Genomic DNA, 20844 nt, shown 5'->3' on the forward strand with positions numbered 1-20844 from the left:
AGGCGGTGCCTTCCGCTTTCGGCCTGCGCAATCGTCGCTTGCGATCTTATCCCCGATGTGTAAGCGCAGGGTGCTGCGGGCGTGTCTGCGCCCTGCTATTTTTATTTTTTTTCTTCTTTATGCGTTTGCATTTCACTTTTCTATTTCTATATGCATTGGCCCAGGCACAGGCAAGCACGCCGCGGAATCTGGCTACGAGATCCCGACTGCAGCATGCCAGATTGCATGCCAGATTGCATACCAGATTGCCATACAAACTTGTATTGCCAATAGCCGTGCCAAAAACGCAAAAATTTTGTCATATATATAGAAGAGCTATCCTTGACGAAACACGCGTCTGCCTCGTGCTTTGTGCTTGGTCGTTTGTGCTTGGTCATTTGTGCTTGATCTTCCCATTCATAGCCATACATCATCCCATCAATGACCTCCCATCCGCAGCCCCGTTCTCACTCCCACTCCCACAACCACACCTCGTTGCCCCGCCGTGTGCCCTCCATTAGCGCCTTGCTAACGACCCCCCAATTCCAAGAAAATATCAACACATCCACAGTCACCTTGCCGCCGCTACACCATGTCACTCCACCAGCCACGCCTGCATCAACCCCGGGTCTTCAGAGTCCTCCGGTCTTCCGTTCGCCTGGCATGGTCTCACCTTACACGACAAACTCCAGTCCTATTTTAACTTCTGCTGCTACTACCACTCTAAGACCGTTACGTGTCAAACAATATTCCTTTGCATCTAATCCAAACATTCTCCCCCCCCTTGGCGGCTCCCATGGTGCCATATGCATATTCGACCGGTGCAGGCGCAGGTGCAAGTGCAAGTGCAAACGCAGGGGCAAGTGCAAACGCAAGTGCAAACACACACCCAAGCACAAGTGCAAGCACAAGTGCAAACACAACCGCATTGACCGTCCCCCAACCCCCCCAGAACAGACCCCAGCTCTCAAAAACTCCCTCACCCCGACCTCCAAGCCAGAAAAACCAAAGAGCAAAAGAAGAAGAACAACCACCAAAGAATGGAACATCCTTCTAAACGAGTTCAATAAAAACCCAAATCCAAACAAGATCAAAAGAATCCAACTATCCCAACAATGTAACATGACCGAAAAGACGGTCCAAATATGGTTTCAAAATAGAAGACAAGCCAATAAAAAATTATTATTGAAAAATAATTCCGCATCACCCACTTCTAGCCTAAACTCCGGCACAAACGGGCCTAATAAAAGAATAGGTCTCAATTTTATTAATAACAATATCACCACTATCAATATTCGCTAATCATTTCCACACCTTCTCTGCCCCACCCTTTGCACTTTATTGCATTATATAATTCACTCTCTTTATACCTCTATACATTCTAATATTTTTTGCATTACAATCTGCACAACCATCATCATCTACATGCTTTGCAGCATCACATCTAGCATGAAGTTTGCATCTTGCAAAGCACACATACCCTCCCCAACCAATCTGATAAACAAATGATTTTAGAATTTAAAGCTAAATAAATTATACACGTATATATAGATTTTCAACCTACTAAACGCACGTCTAACCTCTTCTTCTACCAGTGGTCTTGGTATGTTGACCTCTAACACGTAAACCCCAGAAATGTCTGATACCTCTGTGGGCTCTAATCTTCTTTAATCTTTCCAAATCATCTCTCAATTTGGATTCGACACCGTTGGCCAAATGATGGTAGTCCTTACCATCATTGATATCCTTTTGTCTGTTCAAAAACCAAGCTGGAATCTTATAGTTGGTTGGGTTTTGCATGATTTGAACAATTCTTTCCAATTCTTCTTGAGTCAATTCACCAGCTCTCTTTTGTAAATTAACATCAGCTTTCTTACAAACTAAATTGGCGTAACGACGACCAACACCCTTGATGGTGGTCAAAGCGTAAACAATCTTGATGTTACCATCAACATTGGTGTTCAACAGACGTAAAATGTGTTGGAAAGAACCTTGTTCAGTGATAACTAAAGACATCTTGACACTTAGCTTATTGTACGGGGTGCTTTCAAATAATAACGTGTGTGTTACCAATTTTAATAACCAATTTTTTTCTTTTCATATCAAATTCTTAACGTTTTCCAATCCAAACCTTCCCACCATCATCATCATCATCCTCTCTATCCAATCTTTCATTTTTTTTTCCAAACTTGCGTCACCGCTTCCCGATGGTGCACGGGCGAGCAGGAATAGTGTTTTCCAGAGGGAAATTTCCCCACGAGGACTCTCCTTCTACCGATGAAAATTTCTGTCTAACAAAATTTCAACGCTAGACAGAATTATTCTCATTCCCCCTTCTACACTTCCTCTCTCTCTCCCCCTGTGGCAGCCAGTTCCCTGGGATGCCATCTCCTAAGACATTTTCTCTTTTCAATATCCAATTTTCATTCACAATCCAATTTTATCGCCTCATGCTTACGTTAACGCCTTTCTATTAGAGGTCCTTCCTTGTATATTAAAAAAATATTCATCAAATTTTTTATTACTATAACCCTCTTACAAACCCTCGAATCAGCAATTATCAAAAATGGTATGTACAAAATGCTTGAATTGCTTTGTTATTAAACACACACTACCCGCCCCCCCTCTCCTTCCCCCTCGCATAATACTAACAATTTTATTTATATCATTTTAATGTCCCAAACATTTCATATTTTATTTATTTATCATTTTTAATAGGGTAGAGTTAGAACTAAAACCGTTAAGCGTGCTTCCAAAGCCTTAATTGAAAAACATTATCCAAAATTAACTTTGGATTTCCAAACTAACAAGAGATTATGTGACGAAATCGCTACCATCCAATCCAAAAGATTGAGAAACAAGATTGCTGGTTACACCACCCATTTGATGAAGAGAATCCAAAAGGGTCCAGTTAGAGGTATTTCTTTCAAATTACAAGAAGAAGAAAGAGAAAGAAAAGATCAATACGTTCCAGAAGTTTCTGCTTTGGATTTGGAAAACCACAACGGTGTCTTAAACGTCGACAAACAAACCGCCGACTTGGTCAAGACTTTGGGTTTGAAATTACCTTTATCTGTCACCAACGTCTCTGCTCAAAGAGAAAGACGTTTCAGAAGAAGAGCCTAAGAAGGGAAGGAATTTCATTATTTTTCTTATGTAATTTATATATATATATAACTTCTTTTTTTTTCTCTCTTAGCTCATTCACACAATAAAAATTTAAATTCAAAATATTAATAGTAATAATAATAGTATTATAAAGATCTTAATATCTCATTACTTAAATTTTTAACTCTTTCTACTTTTTTGTCAATCAATTTCCCTTGTTTATTCAAAATCATTGCTCTTTGATTAATTAAATTGGTAATCACTTGGAATTTTAAACTAATATTAATTCGTTCTTGAATTATTTCATTTATAATCATTTGATTTTCATTCATAATTTCTTCACTAAATTTAATCCAATCCATTAAATTCAATTCACTAATATCATGACAAATCTTCCGATCTTCATCATTGGTAAGCTCTACAAAAATGTCTTCATTCATCTTGGATTCATTTAATCTTTCATAGATTAAATTTTCAATTGGATTATATGGACCAGGGCTTTTATGAGGTGATATATTGATTGTTTGATCTTGAATGGTTTCTTCATTCTTGTGATTGTCCCCAGATGAGGTTTTTTTCAAGGGACTATTTTTATTGGAATTAAATTTTTTCTTTTCTTTAATATTTGGTTTTTTAATCAATTTATTTTCTTGCATAGGTATACTTTTTTCAAATTCTTCTTTACCATTAAAAATATCATTATTTTCTTCATCCAACGTTTCAAATTTCACATTGCTAGTGTTATTATTAGGATTATGCTTTTTATATTTAATGTTATTCTTATTCGATGATCTTTGACTTACTAATCCTGGATTCAATAAATATTGTTCAATTTTCTTTTTTCTTTGTTCTTTGGTTGTTTGATGATCGAGTTTAGTCACCATATGATTTTCATCTAATTTTTTATTACTATTACTATTATTATTAGTTTTCAAATATCGATTTGTAGGAGATCTGCAAATAAGTTTATTTGGTGATGTTAAACTTAATGGATTTTCATTAACAATATTTTTATTTGGGGAAACGTTTTTTTCATTCTGTGATTCAATTTCAAAATTATCAGCATATGATTGGAATTTATCAAAACTATTCTCCATTATTAGACGTTGTTTTTTTTTTTTCTTATACTTGTATGGTAATTACAGTCGTTAGATCATTTCCCAGGAAAATCCTTGCTTTTTTTAATATATGTAATTATTTCGGAGTTGTCTAATTTAGCCGCCCGCCCCCACCGGAATAAAAAAAAAATAAAAAAATTAAAAATGTGAAGCAATTTCTTATGAAAGATATGATTTTTATTCAGTTATATAAATATCTATAAAGAAAAAAAGAAAAAAAAGAAACATTATATTTTTTTGAATAAACTCTATAAATATCTATCAACACCAAAAAAATATAAATAAAAGTACCTAAAAAAAACAAATAAATATGTTACAGAATTTTTATTATATTTGAATCTCAACAAAACAAACCATTATAGTTCCACCTGTATGATTGTTTTTTTTCGTTTTAATCCAACCCAAACAATAAAAATAAAAGAATAGAAAAAAAAAATTTTTTTGTTTAATCTTATAACTTTATTAACCGATAAAAATTTTGATTTATTCTGTTCCACCAGCTTAAATGAAAAATCTTGATTCAATCAATTGATAAGGTTATATAAACAATAAACCAGAAATAATGAGGTAAACACAATAGGGGGCGAAGAACAACAAGCAAAGGTTAAAGATATTCAATAGTTTTGTCTTGCCACGTAACTCATGAACCGATAATCTGTGATATTTTTGTTGCTCTTTTTTGGAGGGGTCCTGTGTTAAAAAACATTATTTTGGAAATGAATTAAATTCTATTATGTATTGTGAGGTTACATAACGTAACCTGGTATCTTTTACTTTTCAATACAAGGACAATAAAACAAAAATTGCAAACTTTGTTACAAGTAACAAGTGCTTATATATAAATTTTGTTTCGTATTTGAAGGAGGGGGGGTGCTGTTTCGTTATAAAACATCTTATTATTATTAATCATTTGATTTTTCCTTCTTAAAACGGTATCGATAATAAAAAAATATATATATATGATCTTAACCCAGTTCTGATATTTTCTGCTTGATTAAATTATGAAGCTAAAAGGGAAATTACGCTAAGAAATAATATATCTATCAGGATAATACAATACATTAAGCATGGATATATGTGCCAATCACTCTTGATAGAAAAAGGAAAGTTATACCCAAATACTTAAGCAAGCAACTAAGTAATTGAATGTGTATTTCTCGTTTTAATACCGCTGATCAAGGTAGTACGGAATTACAGACAAATTCTGACAGTAAACTTCGAACAACCATATATTAAAATTCAATAGTGTGCATTTTAATTACTCTATATTCATATATTAGTATTTCAGTATACAAATTAGATAGTATAATCAAAATCAAAATCATTTCATTAAAGTTACTTTCTAGTACAACATGCAGAAAAAAAAGATGGAGAAGGTAATTCTATTGTTGTAAGCCCGGAAACTATGTTCTTCGCATAACTTGCCTTATGATGAGTAAAACTTACCGTACTGACACTCTTGAAGATATCAGGATTGATACTTTAGACAAGATATTTGCTATTATTAAACATTTGAGTGCGAAAAGCTCTGCATACTATTTTTGGTGAGTGTTTTTTTACCTTAATTGTTTAATGATTTGATTAATTGGCAATATTACGTCAAATAACGTATCATGCAATAGGCTCATAAAGGAAACTAAACGGTCTAAAAAAACGAAAAAGATAAATATTGAATAATAATGATAAACAAATATCAAACTAAAAAAATTTAAAAAGGAATAATAGTGATAACAAACTATATTCAATAATGAAATCAGCTCTGCTTTCTTTCTGCTTTCTTTCTGCTTTCTTTCTGCTTTCTTTCTGCTTTTTTCTTTTTAGAGGAAATAAATTGCCAAATTGGCCAAAAGGCACCTTTCTTCATATTTCCTATTTAGGAGATGCATATCTTTCGTAGTTACGTGACCATCTTGATATAAATGGAATTTTCAACAAAATAAACTTTTTAAGTGATTATGGACTTACCGAAAATTGTAGTTTTCTCCCCACTTTTTTAATGAGATTATCCGTTTTTGGAAATTTACCGGACATCATCATCGAAAAGCTTAGATTCTAGTTTACCACATTCTAATAATGAAATATTAAAAGTTTACTATTTTAGATTATAAACAGCGAGGAAGTATCTCTCCCTAGGGCTTTCTAGATCAGTTTTTTTGATGATGTCAAATTTAATTATGTTGGTAAAGCAACCAATGTACCAGGCAAAAAAAANAAAAAAAAAAAGAAAAGAAAGAAATAAAAAAAAGTACATGTTTACCCATTATTCTAAGCATTACTCAATAATCAGTATATCTGACAGAAAAATAAAAAAATATGCGAAGAAAAAAAATAGTGGTAAGAAAGTTTAGCCAGCTATTGGCAAGTTTGACTAATACTTTCTAAGCCTTTAGGAAACTTTAACATTTCGTAATGATTGCCCTTATCATATTTTTTGTACATGCATTTCTACCAATCATCTTATACCGTGGAGTTTTCCTTAAAAAATGCCCATACAAAAGCTTATATTTTTTTCGAACGTTAGAAGAGAAGTGCCTTAGTTTTACCGTATTATGTCACTAAATCATTAGTTTAGCATTTTTGACAGTTTTTTGTTAATCTCTTTTTATCATAAAAAGTATACCTTTTGATTATTACTGGGGAAAATAAAATAAAAATAGAGCCAAAAAAATCGGTTATTCGTTTAGATTGAGTATGTATAATACAAATGTTGTTATGTTCATGCAAAGGTGATTTACAACGTATTAAATTAAGCATTGAGTAAGTTCCGCTGTTCCTTGAAATGTAATACTGTATTTTCTATACCTGGTTATCTTGTATTATGTATCACCAGGATATTGCTTCCCTATCTTCAAAATTTATAAAACTGTCAATGCTAAAAGGCAAATTTTGTATTTAAAGAGAGTTCATTTAACTTTTAGAAATTACTTCGATAATCTGTTTACTATGTGTAATAAAAGCGCGTTATTATTACCGTTTAATGTCGTTGTTATTATATTTGCGATAATGCAATAATTATAACAGCTTAATAGTTATTATTACGATTCTTTAGCATTAATTTTTTTAGGGAATGTGAGTGTATCAGCATGAGATAAAGTTATATTTAGTCTTACTTATGAAATAAATTATTTAGAGTTGAAAATAAGCTAAAAGGTGATATATTACAATCCAACTCTGCAATATTATTAAGTAATTTTTCATCATAAGATTTACAAGTATTTAATAATGAATCAATTAATATATGGTTTAAATCACTTGTATCATTACATTCTAGATATAAAAAATATTTTATTAATGTGACTAAGCATATCTTGGATTTTTCAATTAATAAAAAAGCTTTTTCAAATGGTTGGCCATTAAAATTCGTAAATAAATCCTCACTTTCTTCAACTAAATCTAATAATTCTTCTAGGAATTTATCATCTTCTCCGAAATTTTCCACAAAATTACATTCTTCTGTATCTCTATTAAATGTTGGATATTGATTATGAGTTTCTGGGTAAAGCACTTGGTCTCTAATAACAAAGAATGTTTTCTGTGCAAGATATGGTAAATAGCCTATATCTTGCAATAGATCATCACTTTTGAAGAACGTTTTGAATTCAACAATATCTTGCAATTTGAGTAATGAATCTACAATATGATCAGTAAGCGTAGACTTGTTCATTCTTGGATCACTTAAAAGTTTTTTTGATCGTGGAAGATCCGATACAAGTTTATAACAAAGAGAAATTATGCGTCTTCTAAAGATAAAACTTTTTTCCAGCTTGTATCTTTTAGAATAGTTCACTCTTTGTACATATGTATTATTAAAAGTATTTTCTCCATGATAAATTGGATGGGGGCGATAGTTAAGAGAATTTGAAGTCTTTAAACCTTCACATTCTATAAAAATATATTCACAGAATCTTGTGGAAAAATTATGTGAAACAACGAACATTTTGAATAATTTAGCTAGTGGGCTTTCCGATAATTCATCAAATATAGATTTTGGCAATTCCTTACGTAATTCATTCATAATAAAATATTCATGTCTTAATTCCAATATATCAAATATAATATTTAATAAAGGTATCCATATTTCAATAGTTGTTAAGAAATTTTCATTGGTATTAGACATTGAATTGACAAGGGTCCATAATATGCAATTTGTGAACTCCCCATATTTATGAAAAACAAGATGCAATAGCGTATTACCTAAGGTTTCAATATTCTTATCTAAACAATAAACATATGATTCATATTTATTGGGGAAAAAAAGCTTATTTTCTTCCAAAGAATTATTTTTATTTTTCCTTTTATTATTGTTAGTAGATATGGTATGCTTTGACGGTATTAAACTATCAACCATCAAAAATAGTTGACACCTTAATAACTCCAGGTCATAGACTTCATATTTACTAGTATTAAAATCTTTAACAATTTTAATATACATTTTTAATATATTTTGAACACGTCTGTTTAATAGGGTTAACGTAGTATTGTAATGGTCATTTTCTTGTATTATATTATTCTTATAATTTGGAGTAATTGTACAGACTGTAAGAAGAATCATAAAGACATCAAATGGGGGTACAACAAGTTTCTTATGGTCAATTGACATTAAATTAGACTCTAAATATAACAGTAAATCATTATAATTTTCCAATATACACATGGAGTTTAGAATATCAAATACATTTAAAATATCTTCAGTAAGATCAACGAAATAGTGTGGATTATTTTTCCTCTCCTTCCCCAAAACAAAGCTTTGAGAAGATGAGCACTGCATTAGCTTGTATAATTGTGATTGATATTTGAGTGGATACAAGTTGAGAGAAATCTATTATGTTAATTAACTCAACTTGCTTCACTTTTTTCACTAAATTAGAATTCCGGCATCTCATCGAATTTTTCCTTTAAGATAATATAAATATATTGTTTATTGCAGATTGAATCGAATATATAAAAATTTAAGCTGAGAAAAAGATTTTTATGAGTTATAATTATACAGTTGAAATATCTATAGAAATATGAATAAAAAAATACAAAAGATACTTTTTGTTAGCAATTAGAGTTCACTAGCAAAAAATAAATGCAGAATCAAATTTATCATTAAAACAAGGATAAATAGCATTTTCCAAGATTTAGGGCAAAGGGGCAATTTGGAGCTACGAAAAAACTTATTATCTCGAATATTTAGATGGACGTCTGGTCTTTCTATGTCTTCTACTAGGATCAAATAGCGTCTCATCAAAATCTTCTAGTACAGTTGAAATATAATATTCACCTCCTTTATGTGTCCATGAAACACAATCTTCATTTAATTTGAATTGTTCAATTTTTAGTCGGTTTAAAATTGATTCGATATTAAAGAAGTCTATTGTGTACCCTGACGGCCTCAAATTTTTTAGAGAGATAACCTTACATCCAATTTTCAGGTCTTTCAAGGTATTTTCTACTTGTTTATTTAAGTCAGAATCGAATAAAAAATTATTCACAAGTACTACATCGCACTTCTTTAAAAGTGTGGAAACTTTCTCGTTATTTACAAAGCTTGTTCTTAATGAAAAATCAATTGCTTGTAAACGAATTCCAAATAGTTTACATCTATTTTCTAGCTCTACTTGTTGTAGCTCGGTTAATGTACTGGCATTTTTCATAATTTCACAACCAAAACTTAATTTACAGCCATATTCTAAAGCAGCTTGAACTACACAATTACCGACACCAGATCCCAAGTCAATGAATATGGAATTTGAATTTAAATTGCATTGCATAAATACATCAGATAAGAATTTGGGCAGCAGTTCTCCATAAACATTATTGCTAAAAGCTTCATAATGTTTTAAATCATTTGCCCTTGGAGTAACTATTCTTGAATAGACACATTGTAAAAAGTCATGGATAAATGATTGAGGTATTGATTTAATATTCTTCAGCTGTGATAAAATTTCTTTTCTCGGAATTTTTCTCAAGGTTTCATTATGCAGACTAACAATCCTTATAAAATCCTCTTTGTTAAGGTTATCATATGAGAGATTTAGAGGTGTTATAATATTACGCTCAAAATTAGATTTGAATCGTTCCGGAAGAAAAATTAAGTATGTATATTCAATTATCTTACCAATTTCTAGCATAGGATTAAATCTTTTGTCAATATTTTCAAAATTAATGTCGTAATCTTCTTCATAATCAATAAATAATGGAGACGGTATAAGTTTTATTTTCGTTACCTTTTGCTCATATAAATTAGTAAAATGCTTTGTTAACATCGTTGAAGGGATTAATGTTCCCATGAATGTTGCTTTTGACTCTATATAGTCAAGGTCAAACATTTTATAATGAAGTTGTATCATCGTTTTATAATTTTCAACAAATCTGCTCTGTTCTCCTTCATGTGCGTCGTTATATTCGGAAAATAGTCTAGCTAAAGGCTTATTTTTTATATTTGGTGTTGAATTTTGAGCACTGGATAATTTTGAAATTGAAGTGGCATAGGTAGCGGTAGGTTTTGTTGTTTGAGTAGTAGTATTGTTACTTTCTAGCTGTGAATATCTTGCAGTTTCAACGTTCATTGATGTATTCAATATTTCTGGGCTTGAAATAATACTTGGCTCAACTTTCCTGGGACGCTTTGTGGTAAATTGTATGTTGCCTAAACTTGTGGATGATGAGTCCCTATAGGAACTTTCTGGCACTGGCATGAGCTTCTCCTTTACTTTATCTGATATCTCTGAACAATCACTTTTTTCATCATTTAAAAGTTTAGAAATGGTACCTGTTTTGGTTTCAGTATTTAGTTGCTTACTATCAGGGAGAGTCGCCTCAATCTCAGTTGATTGTTCGCTAACAGAATCTAATTGAGAAACTGAGGTTAAATCACTATCACTGCTACTAGTGCTCTCAGGTTTTTCTTCTGGAGGTTCATGATTAGAAGACATAAATGAGTGATATTTATCTTCTAAGAAAGACGGTGAATCCTTTTGAGTGTTGACTAAATTCAAGCAATGTAGTTTGTTATTGTCTTTTGGGCTATCCATCTTTCCTGACTGTTTAATTACTAATATGCTGCTTGAAGTAGGACGTTCAGCAAAATTAGTAGCTTGTAAACAGGTATATATCCTTAAGCTTATTACTTCTTATTAATGGTATTCTATCAAAAATTCTTAAATGAGAATTTTGTCCTCCATTTATGTTAAAATGCAAAAAAATAAAAGCGTATTTGGTCTTACAAGAGTTATTTTAGCTCTTGTCTAAAAGGTTAATTAATTTTATTAACAGTTCGATAGTATTAATATGTTTCAATTAATAGCCTTTGAGTAATTGAAACTAATTGAACTGCCTATGATGTCGCAGCGGTAAGTCTTATTTTTTAATAGACGCTGAAATTCTTGTAGACCGATGCTTACAATCATTACTTTGTAGCGCGAGTAGTAAGCTGAAAAAAAAAAAACAATGACTAGGCACTTAATTCTAGTATGGAGATATTAGAAAAATCAAAGAGTTAAGACATCTTTAGTTAGCCAGGGTTATGAATGAAAATAGGTGTGTATGTTACGGAATTACACATATATATATTTTTAAGTACGTACAGAAGGTTTATAAGTAAAAAAATTTACTATAGCCGGCAATTACTATTTTGTAGGATTACGTAGCTCAGCATTAGCCTTCTCAACTTCTAATAATTTTGTATCAGGAACAACAGACCAGTCAATCATTGGTAAATGTTGTTCGTCGTAAAGCCATGAATTAATCTGTTTGAAATGGTTATTTCCAAAAAACCCACGGCTTGCACTTAATGGTGAGGGGTGAACTGATTTGAATATTTTAATATTGTGATTTCTCAATTTATTAGTTTTGGAAGATTTTAGTATATTTTCTACAAGCTTAATTGCATTACTTCCCCACAGTAGAAAGCAAAGGCCTCTATTATTCTTCTCACGGTCCTCTATCAGTAATTCGACAACTCTACGAGTGAATATATCCCAGCCTTGTTTCGAGTGAGAATTTGCGTTGTGAGCCATGACTGTTAAGGTAGTATTTAATAGCAATACCCCTTGTTTGGCCCATGGAGTTAAATCACCGAATTTATTGTCGATAACAAAACCATTGTAGTTTTTTTGTAACTCTTTGTATATGTTCTTTAACGATGGTGGGGCTGGTGTTGGTTTTTTTACACTAAATGCTAGACCATGTGCTTGGTTATGATTATGGTATGGGTCTTGGCCAATAATGACAACATTAACTTTATCAAATGGCGTTAATCTACTCCAGGAATATATATCACCTGGAGGAGGGAAAATAATACTTTGTTTTTGGCTCCTTAACAAAAATTCTTTTAATTTAATGAAATAAGGTTTTTTTATTTCATCTTCTAGCCTGGTAAACCATGAGTTATCAAGAGTTGTTAGTTCTAATTCTAATAAGTTGCTTACATTTGGTTCCAATGGGGTGCGGAAATAATTTTTTTTTGGTAGATTGATTCCACTTTTTCTTTTAGAATTTTTTTCATTCTCATTATTTTTCGAATCAAGGTTTTGTGCAGAGGTTTTTGTATGTTTTTCAGTTTTCACTTTTTTAGATTCCTTTGGGCCAAAAAATTCACTTATTGTAATTTGCCTCTTTTTAGTATTTTTTGTAGTAGTCATGACTTTCTTATTTGTGATTTTAATATTTATGATATTCTCAAGGAAGATTAAACCAGCTTTTAACTATTAAACTTTAACAGGCATGTTTAAAAATTCGCTGAAACACGTTAACTTCTAATATTTTCCTGAGAGGTATATCAATTCCAAGTCATAACGCGTAGCGAAAAGTTTAAATTAAATATGATGAGAAAAGAAAAATTGAGAAAGTTCGTAATACAAGACTCTTATAAAAAGAATCTAAAATTTTAAATATTCATCATTAAATATCCATATCAAATGTCTCAATCTGTTTACGAGCTAATTTGCGTTTTCTAATTGGAGTTTTTTGATCAGCTTTACGATTTATTGCATCTAAAAGTCCATTAGAATGTATATTCTTCTTAGTAAGTGACTTAGAAGACATATTCGACTTTATATTTGACGAAGATTTAGGAGAAGATTTGCCCCTGCTTGACTGTTTATGGAATTTCGTAATTGGTTTGGTATCTAGTATATTGGAAAGTGTTTGAATATCTTTAGAAATGACGAAATCTTCATTTTCTTGATCATTTTCATCATCTTCAAATAAAGAGCGATGTTGAGATTTTAGTAATTCTCTCAGGCTAGAATTTTTCTTTTGTATCTTTTTATTATTCTCAGTACCTGGCCCCAATTGTTTCTTTAATTGATCAATGGTTCTTTTTGAATTCTTCAATTTTGTTTCCAAGTCTTTCTTAGTAGTTTTATGGCTTTCCATTAAATGATCATTCTCTTGGCGATACTTCTGTACCTCGTGAGATAGTTGTGTCACACGCTTCTGTAAGTATAAAGTTTCATACGCAATAATAGAGGATGATGATGAAGATTTTGGTGGTGTATTTGATTTTAAATCTGTATTTTCATTTTGTTGATTGGCTCTGGGTTCATCATCAATATGAGTTTTGTTGTCAGAACCCTCAAAAGTTCCATTATCTAGTTCCTTCTGTAAATTAGATGCTTCATTTTCTACAGTTGTCTTGGTACCTTCAAGTTGTGCGTCTTGTTTATCTAGTTGTTGTTGCCTTTCATTTAATTGCTTTTCCCGTAGATCTCTTTCTAATCTATTCCAAAGAGCATCATTTTCAACAACAGACTTATGATAATTTGCAAGGAGTTGAATTGTAGTAGTCATCACAAGCTTAATCTCAAGGTTGTATTGTGTGAAAAATCTATTGTTTTAAAATTTGCCTCGTTATCTCATTGATTTCCAAATCTATAAATCTAGATAAATAAATACACAGTCCTATTTGGATATATAAAGAAACCCGAAAGTGTCAAAAAATTCCACAACTTGTTAAAAACTTATTTTCGGGGATCCCCAAATTTAATGGAAATTGGCAGCCCCTTTGAAGAATATCTCCAATGCTAACTATACTAAGGGTTTTTCTTCTTATATTTTATGTTTGCCAATCAATAGTGTTAGGTGAATATTTAACCCCAGAGCAATTACTCAACCTAAGAGATGAGGATGGGCTTATAAGAATTACCCCAGAAAATTATAATCAATTGAACCAGCGTTTCGAAGAATGGCATCAAGTATTATATTTGACAATGGGGCCAGATCCAAACACAGGAGAACCTATTTGCCCAGTATGTGGTCCTTTTGAAGAAACAGTTAGAAGAGCAGCAAAGTTCATAATGGAAAATTCACCAGATACTAAAGTTTTATTTTATGTTTCTGAAGTTGAAAAGAATGCAGATATTATTCGAGAATTCAATTTGACAGCCGTTCCACATTTATTAGCTTATCCGCCAATTGATATTTATAGTTCTCCTGGTACGCCAATCAACTGGGCTTTCTCACAATTTTACGAATATAAGTTACCTGAAAATGCTATTAGTGATGTGTTCAGATTGATGGATTTTTTGAATCAAATAATGGGTACAAGAATTAATGTTCCATTAGATATTAATGATAATATAGGTTTTGATTACCAAGTATTTATCTTGTATTTCATTATATTCACTTCTATTTTTGTCATCTTAAAAAAGATAACTTTAAAATTCCTAAAATCTTCTGAATCTGATTCTGAATCTAGTGAATCAGAAAATAATACAATTTCAAAAGAAACGAGAGGTAGACTGAATAGTATTTATATGCAGATAGTCTGTATATGTATCTCATTTGGAATCTTATTAACAAGCATTACAGGATTAAAATTTACTCAGATGAATCAGATTGTTTTTATTGCCCGTAATGGAGAGGGCCAGATTATGTATTTCAGTGGCGGTACTGGTTGGCAGTTTGGTATTGAAGTTCTTACTGTATCTTTGATGTATGTCAGTATGGCACTTCTAGTAGTTGGTTTGGTATATTTATATAAAGCTGAAAAATTATCATTACTTCAACGCAATATTATTGGAATAATATTATCGGCAATGTTATATTATGGATTTCATTATTACTTGCTTTGTTATGAGATCAAAAATAATGGTTATCCTTTTACATATAAGCTATTTTAATTGTCGAGTAGCATGTTGAACTTAAAGATTTTTTTAATAATTATTTCATCACCTGATAGAACTTTTTAAACAAGTCAAGAAGAAGTTTTTATCTTTTATAACACTTCTGTAATTTGATTAATATTGTGGTATTAAAGTTTAAAATTATTAATACAGCAACTGTACCTTTGTTTTGATTAGTTATCCATTATACCATAACTACTTTTTTAATCGCTAATTTTCTTGCATAGTTATAAAAGCTGTGTTAACCTTTGCGTATTATTTTTATTGAAATCTAGAATAAAATGCAGATTTGTTATATCAGGTATGTAATATATGAATATATATTATGCTATATTTATGTATTGTTTAATGCTTCAGAAATTGTTTATATTATTATGCAGAGTTTAAGAGGAGTGAAGGGAAAAAATTAGTTTCAAATTAATTGAGCTAAAATGCGTTGTCTTCTTGGGATTCTTCTAATGCTTGCTCAAAATTATCTTCCTCTGAGGATTTATTTATTATAAAAAATGAGCCAACAATAAGAACTGCCCCGAGAGCATACATTGGACTAATTGATTTATGAATAAATATGACGTCTCCAAACATTGCTAACGGAATCGTTAATGTCAGACCAACAGTCACTGTTAGGGGGCTTGTCAATAGCATTGCATTAGCCCAGCAGTAATCACTGACAAATGTTAAAATACAATTTGCAACAATTATTATTATTACTCGTGGAGAGGTGGGTATCTCAAATGTTTCCCACCCCATATAATGTAGTACAACCATAGAAGGCCATAGAAATATGAGTGTGAACAAGCCTACAAACCCAAAGAATAATTCCATATTAACTCTAGATTCTTCACGGACTTTAATTTTTAGCAAAATGCTGTATATGCTGTATAACAAAGCTCCCAGTAAAGCTAAGGCGTTTCCCCATAATACATGATTACCATCCGCATTAGAGTACGGAGCGTTTCCAATATTAGGGTAGACATCAGTGTGAGTTTCTGATAAATTAAAAAGTGCTTTTACAGATTCCGAGTTTACCATCGAGACATAATCAGTTTTAGTTACTAGTAAAATACCTACAAATGATACAACTGAGCCAAACACTTTAATTTTTGTAACACATTCAACATGGAATAATCCACCAACAAATAATGTGAAAAAAGATGATGTGGAAGATAAAATGGTTTGTGAGGCCACCGATGTATAAGCTAAAGAAGCATTGGTAGCAAAATTAGCCACAAACCATATTACGCAAAACTGGGCACTTAAATTAATAGTTTCTCGTAGAGATAATCTTCTGATAGCATCAAATGGAGTATTATCACTGCTTAATTCCAGGTCTTCGTCTAGTATACTCAAATTCGAGGTTTCGTGTATGCTTTTATTGCTATCATATCGATTATGCTGGTCATCTAATAATTGATCAGTAGAAGATGGTAAATATAATGAATTTCGTCTTGTTGTCATAGATGAATTTCTTCTGGAAATTGGTGGACTTTCTTCTTCAGCCACTAATTCAGAATGTATATTTATAGTTCCTGTTAGTTTATACGTAGTATACATTCGTTTAACAGTAGGTATAAGATAAAGAACAAATGCAGCTGTATTGATGTATGTAATCGCAAATGGTTTTCTATAAGATGCATCTTCAAAAATGATGCTTACTAAAAATGAAGATAAAACCCATAATAGTACTACAGCAGACAGCAATAACAACCCCCAAGCCCAGCGTCTATTAAATTTTGCAATCATTTTCATTAAAAATGATGTATACTCTCTTTATTAAAGTATTAGTTATTGTCAGAGTCTCTATTACAAAAATAACAAAAATAACAGAACCTTGATTTAAGTAGTTTATATGGGTGGCTTCTTAATGAACTATTAGGGGTGTTTGTATTACAAAGAAAAATTGTAGTGAAACTTTCTTTGTAATCCTCATCGAAATTTCTAATTATTATATCAATAAATCTCAGTTTCACACAATCTCCAAAATTTTCACGTGAAAACTGTGGAGGAATGTTTAATAAATCACGTGAATGACATAAAAATATCTCGATTCACAATATTAATAACGCATATTTGTAGTAAAAGTTGTAAAATACTGTGGCTTCCAATATTAAAGATGTAAATTACTGGTTACTATAAAAATATTCCCCTAATTATTGCCTGTATTTGTTAATTTTTCAAATTGAGTTTAAGTTTTGTTTGGTTCAAGATGCTTTAATTAAAATGCTAAGATAAAAAAAAATTGAAATGCAATATAAAAACCAACATAAAAGACAAAAACCAAATATAATATATTGTTAGTTTACTATTATTTTTAAATATATGTATGAGTTCTAAATTAAACTTTTGTTGCAACTTTAGAGATTAGCATGTTTTTATAAATTTCCTTCTCTATCTGGATAAATATATAAATATCTATATGAATATATCATAAAAACCAAACTGTTACTATTTATACTTCAAAAAACTACAGTTTATATATAAATAACACGCAATATCTGATATTCTATGTCCAGTAAGTCCCTCCTATAACATTACTATTTGATGATATATATGTACTGGATGATCTATTTTTAATACCTCATTTTCTCGGCATTTTTTAAGTTTCGCTAAGTAAAAATCTTCGGAGATTTATGCGCTAATGTATTTTTAGGGGATGTTTAACGAAGAATTCTACCACAAAGTAATAATATTGAAATACAAAAGGAAAAAAGAAAATACCCGAGTGACCAAACTAGAATTTCCCATGTGATAAAAAAGAAAAACGTTTGACTAATATATATGAGAAACTATTATTTTTTTATAATTATATTAATATGCATTCAAAAATAAGATATAATACTTATATTGACGCATTGAATTAGTAGATATTTGATAATAGCATATTATCTTGGTACTCCCACTAATAAATTGGATCTCCAAATTGTGATAGATCAACAATCTGGCAAATATTTGACATCTGTTGCAATATACGGATATTGATTAAATTATACTGAATAGCGTAGATACTTAACAATAGAGAAAGGGCTAGTTCATTTTAACTGAAAAATTAACTTGTCTACTACCAATTGCTGCTACTAGTGCCCCAGCAGTAATAAAAGTTGAAAATCTGGATGAGTGTCATGACCATCCCTTGTTGCCAGCATATACACTGACAACCGGTTAAAGTATGAACAATATAACAGACTTTATTATAACTATGTTCAAGAAATATGTTTTTTGAACTTCAGTGTTTGATGATCCATGCTACCAAGCAATTAATATATAAAATATTAATGTATATTACTTACACTCACACTTCAGCATTTCTCCAATCAATAATATTTGGTTAATGTTAAAGTCATGAGTCCATCATTATATTTTCCTAATTCAGTAATTAAAAATTTCTGTTGTGATCGTCTCGTGATAATTGGTAGCATTATTATGTCCTCATCTACTGTTTTGGTTAAAGATCCTCATCCGTTTGATGGACCCAGAGCCAGTTTGTCCCAGTTGAGCACTTTCGTTCAAGCTGTCGAAGTCCAATTTGTCAATTTGTCGTTAAATGTGTCTTTAACGATACTGAAAAGATAGGTAATACCGCCATTAACCTAACTGACTCGGCGCTTAACTGGCTTGTCATCTACTCCATTAATGTCAAAATCGCAGACCTTACTTACTCTGAGTTCATTGAAGAGTTTTGTAATGCCCATATTGGTAAGTAAGACACTTATGACATTATTCAGAAGATGTCATCGATGATACAAGCTCACTCTATTGACGATTACATCACTGAATTTGACAACTTACGCCGTCTGCTTCCTTCTGGCTCCTCAAATGAAGATATGCTTATCCAATTATTTGTCAAAGGGCTTTAACCCAATACTCGCAAAGAGTTGTGTTTACGTCCTATTACCTCTTTTAATGAGGCTACCCAATTAGCCTTTCGTGCTGAAAATTGCTTGTAGTCAGATGGTTTCTCCATTGGTCCTTCTGTTGCTACTGGTCCTTCTATCGTTGACGCAGATGGTGACATTGTTATGGCTGCCCGTGGTTCTCGTTCTTCTCTTTCTTCTCGTTTTGGTTCATCTGGTCGTTCTATATTTCCTTCCCGTTATCCTGATTCTAATCACTGGCGTCAAAAGTATTGTGAGGCCTGCATGAAACGACGCTTATTTTTTAATTCTATGAGTCCTGATTATCAGTTATCTAAATGCCCTCAAGGTTCGAAATCGTCCTTTTCACATCGTTCCAATAATGCAAGGCCTCTCCAAGCTCACCATTACTGAGGCATTCCAAGTCGCTGCCACTGCTCCTGTTGATTATATCTCTACCCCTGGTTCCGCTAGCTCTCCATGTCCCACTGTTTCTGTCCCTACTCCCGTTTATTCTCCTGCTGCTAATCACCTCATACCCTCAGTTGTTTCTCTCGTCGCACCCTCGTCTGATCCCTCATCATCACCCTTAGTTGGTTGGCGCCTTGAGCAATCCTGTTCGATTAATGGTATTCCGTTCGATGTTCTGTTTGATACAGGTAATCCTACGTCGCTTATTAGTTCCGATATCGTTCGTGATAATAACTGGTCTACGTATCCTGTTGAACCATTTATTTGGTCTGGTGTCTTCCCTGATCGTCGTTCTTCTACTTCTATCACTACATTTTGGATTTTCGAAGTTAACGGTTCCGAGTTTTCTGCTGCTGCTTACGTCTCGAATAATTTGGTTAATAAAGTTATCGTTGGGTCCCCCGTTGTATCCAAATATTGGGAGTTGTTGTCTCCAGCTTTACCTACTACGTCTAGTTCCTTATACATTGTTGATTCGTTACATGAAGGTTCCGTTTCTGATATATATCCTAATGAAATTCAAGAAGTATTTGTTGTCTCGTTAGCCGCCAACACGTTATCTGATTCCTTTCGCCTACTTCCTGATTTACAAGGTGACTTCGCCTCCACCGTCAGTGATGAGTTATCCCCTTCTTCTGCCTCTCGCAACTTTTCTTACGATATTGTTTTGAGAAAGGGGGAGAGTTTACCAAAATTTCCTCCATATAGACTGACCCCATTGCTAACTCAGGAATGTAAAAGTATCGTTGATGACTTACTCACAAAAGGTATTCTTATTAATAGTAATAGCCCATATTCATCCCCAGTCTTATTGGTAAAAAAGAAAAAAGATACTTATCGAATGTTAGTTGATTTCCGTCAATTAAATAAAAGAACCGTAGAATATCCTTTCACAATGCCCAGAATAGACGATTTATTTGCTAAAATTGGAGCTTGTATTGTATTCTCAACACTAGATTTACGTTCAGGCTATCACCAAATACCTACTAATCCCGAATCTGAAAGGTTAATTGGTTTTACGACCCCGTGTGGTCACTATCATTATAAAGTTCCCTGTCTTTTTGGTCTCTGCAACGCCCCTGCAAAGTTTTCGCGCTATATGCAATAGATTTTAGGTAATATTCCAAATGTCTATGTGTATTTAGATGATGTTTTAATTGCTTCACCAAGTAAGGAACAACATATGAATGACCTACGAACGGTATT

At 32.0% G+C, this 20844-nt stretch overlaps 11 protein-coding genes across 11 annotated transcripts; 4 read left to right on the forward strand and 7 right to left on the reverse strand.

The window, feature by feature from the left end:
* Positions 1–420: 420 nt before the first annotated feature.
* On the forward strand, positions 421–1281 carry YOX1 (Yox1p; the record flags this gene model as incomplete). Its single annotated transcript, XM_004180117.1, has 1 exon — positions 421–1281. One exon carries the CDS (start codon positions 421–423, stop codon positions 1279–1281), a length of 861 nt encoding a protein of 286 aa, XP_004180165.1.
* A 273-nt stretch (positions 1282–1554) lies between these two features.
* Positions 1555–1995, reverse strand: RPS18B (40S ribosomal protein uS13; the record flags this gene model as incomplete). The annotated part of the gene is made up of 1 exon (XM_004180118.1): positions 1555–1995. One exon carries the CDS (start codon positions 1993–1995, stop codon positions 1555–1557), a length of 441 nt encoding a protein of 146 aa, XP_004180166.1.
* A 550-nt stretch (positions 1996–2545) lies between these two features.
* Positions 2546–3105, forward strand: RPS17A (40S ribosomal protein eS17; the record flags this gene model as incomplete). The annotated part of the gene is made up of 2 exons (XM_004180119.1): positions 2546–2548; positions 2698–3105. The coding sequence occupies 2 exons, from the start codon at positions 2546–2548 to the stop codon at positions 3103–3105; spliced, it is 411 nt and encodes a 136-aa protein (XP_004180167.1).
* Positions 3106–3233: 128 nt separating this feature from the next.
* ECM11 (Ecm11p) lies at positions 3234–4184 on the reverse strand (the record flags this gene model as incomplete). The annotated part of the gene is made up of 1 exon (XM_004180120.1): positions 3234–4184. One exon carries the CDS (start codon positions 4182–4184, stop codon positions 3234–3236), a length of 951 nt encoding a protein of 316 aa, XP_004180168.1.
* Positions 4185–7311: 3127 nt separating this feature from the next.
* NSE5 (Smc5-Smc6 complex subunit NSE5) lies at positions 7312–8973 on the reverse strand (the record flags this gene model as incomplete). Its single annotated transcript, XM_004180121.1, has 1 exon — positions 7312–8973. The coding sequence occupies one exon, from the start codon at positions 8971–8973 to the stop codon at positions 7312–7314; it is 1662 nt and encodes a 553-aa protein (XP_004180169.1).
* Positions 8974–9367: 394 nt separating this feature from the next.
* On the reverse strand, positions 9368–11125 carry TBLA0D01440 ([histone H3]-lysine(79) N-trimethyltransferase; the record flags this gene model as incomplete). Its single annotated transcript, XM_004180122.1, has 1 exon — positions 9368–11125. One exon carries the CDS (start codon positions 11123–11125, stop codon positions 9368–9370), a length of 1758 nt encoding a protein of 585 aa, XP_004180170.1.
* Positions 11126–11818: 693 nt separating this feature from the next.
* UNG1 (uracil-DNA glycosylase) lies at positions 11819–12832 on the reverse strand (the record flags this gene model as incomplete). Its single annotated transcript, XM_004180123.1, has 1 exon — positions 11819–12832. The coding sequence occupies one exon, from the start codon at positions 12830–12832 to the stop codon at positions 11819–11821; it is 1014 nt and encodes a 337-aa protein (XP_004180171.1).
* Positions 12833–13091: 259 nt separating this feature from the next.
* On the reverse strand, positions 13092–13982 carry LRS4 (Lrs4p; the record flags this gene model as incomplete). Its single annotated transcript, XM_004180124.1, has 1 exon — positions 13092–13982. One exon carries the CDS (start codon positions 13980–13982, stop codon positions 13092–13094), a length of 891 nt encoding a protein of 296 aa, XP_004180172.1.
* Positions 13983–14212: 230 nt separating this feature from the next.
* On the forward strand, positions 14213–15313 carry OST6 (dolichyl-diphosphooligosaccharide--protein glycotransferase; the record flags this gene model as incomplete). Its single annotated transcript, XM_004180125.1, has 1 exon — positions 14213–15313. One exon carries the CDS (start codon positions 14213–14215, stop codon positions 15311–15313), a length of 1101 nt encoding a protein of 366 aa, XP_004180173.1.
* Positions 15314–15742: 429 nt separating this feature from the next.
* TBLA0D01480 (uncharacterized protein) lies at positions 15743–17065 on the reverse strand (the record flags this gene model as incomplete). The annotated part of the gene is made up of 1 exon (XM_004180126.1): positions 15743–17065. The coding sequence occupies one exon, from the start codon at positions 17063–17065 to the stop codon at positions 15743–15745; it is 1323 nt and encodes a 440-aa protein (XP_004180174.1).
* A 2484-nt stretch (positions 17066–19549) lies between these two features.
* Positions 19550–20746, forward strand: TBLA0D01485 (reverse transcriptase family protein; the record flags this gene model as incomplete). The annotated part of the gene is made up of 1 exon (XM_004180127.1): positions 19550–20746. The coding sequence occupies one exon, from the start codon at positions 19550–19552 to the stop codon at positions 20744–20746; it is 1197 nt and encodes a 398-aa protein (XP_004180175.1).
* Positions 20747–20844: the final 98 nt, after the last annotated feature.

The sequence above is a fragment of the Henningerozyma blattae genome, chromosome 4 (genome assembly GCF_000315915.1).
Source record: "Henningerozyma blattae CBS 6284 chromosome 4, complete genome".
Classification (NCBI taxonomy): domain Eukaryota; kingdom Fungi; phylum Ascomycota; class Saccharomycetes; order Saccharomycetales; family Saccharomycetaceae; genus Henningerozyma; species Henningerozyma blattae.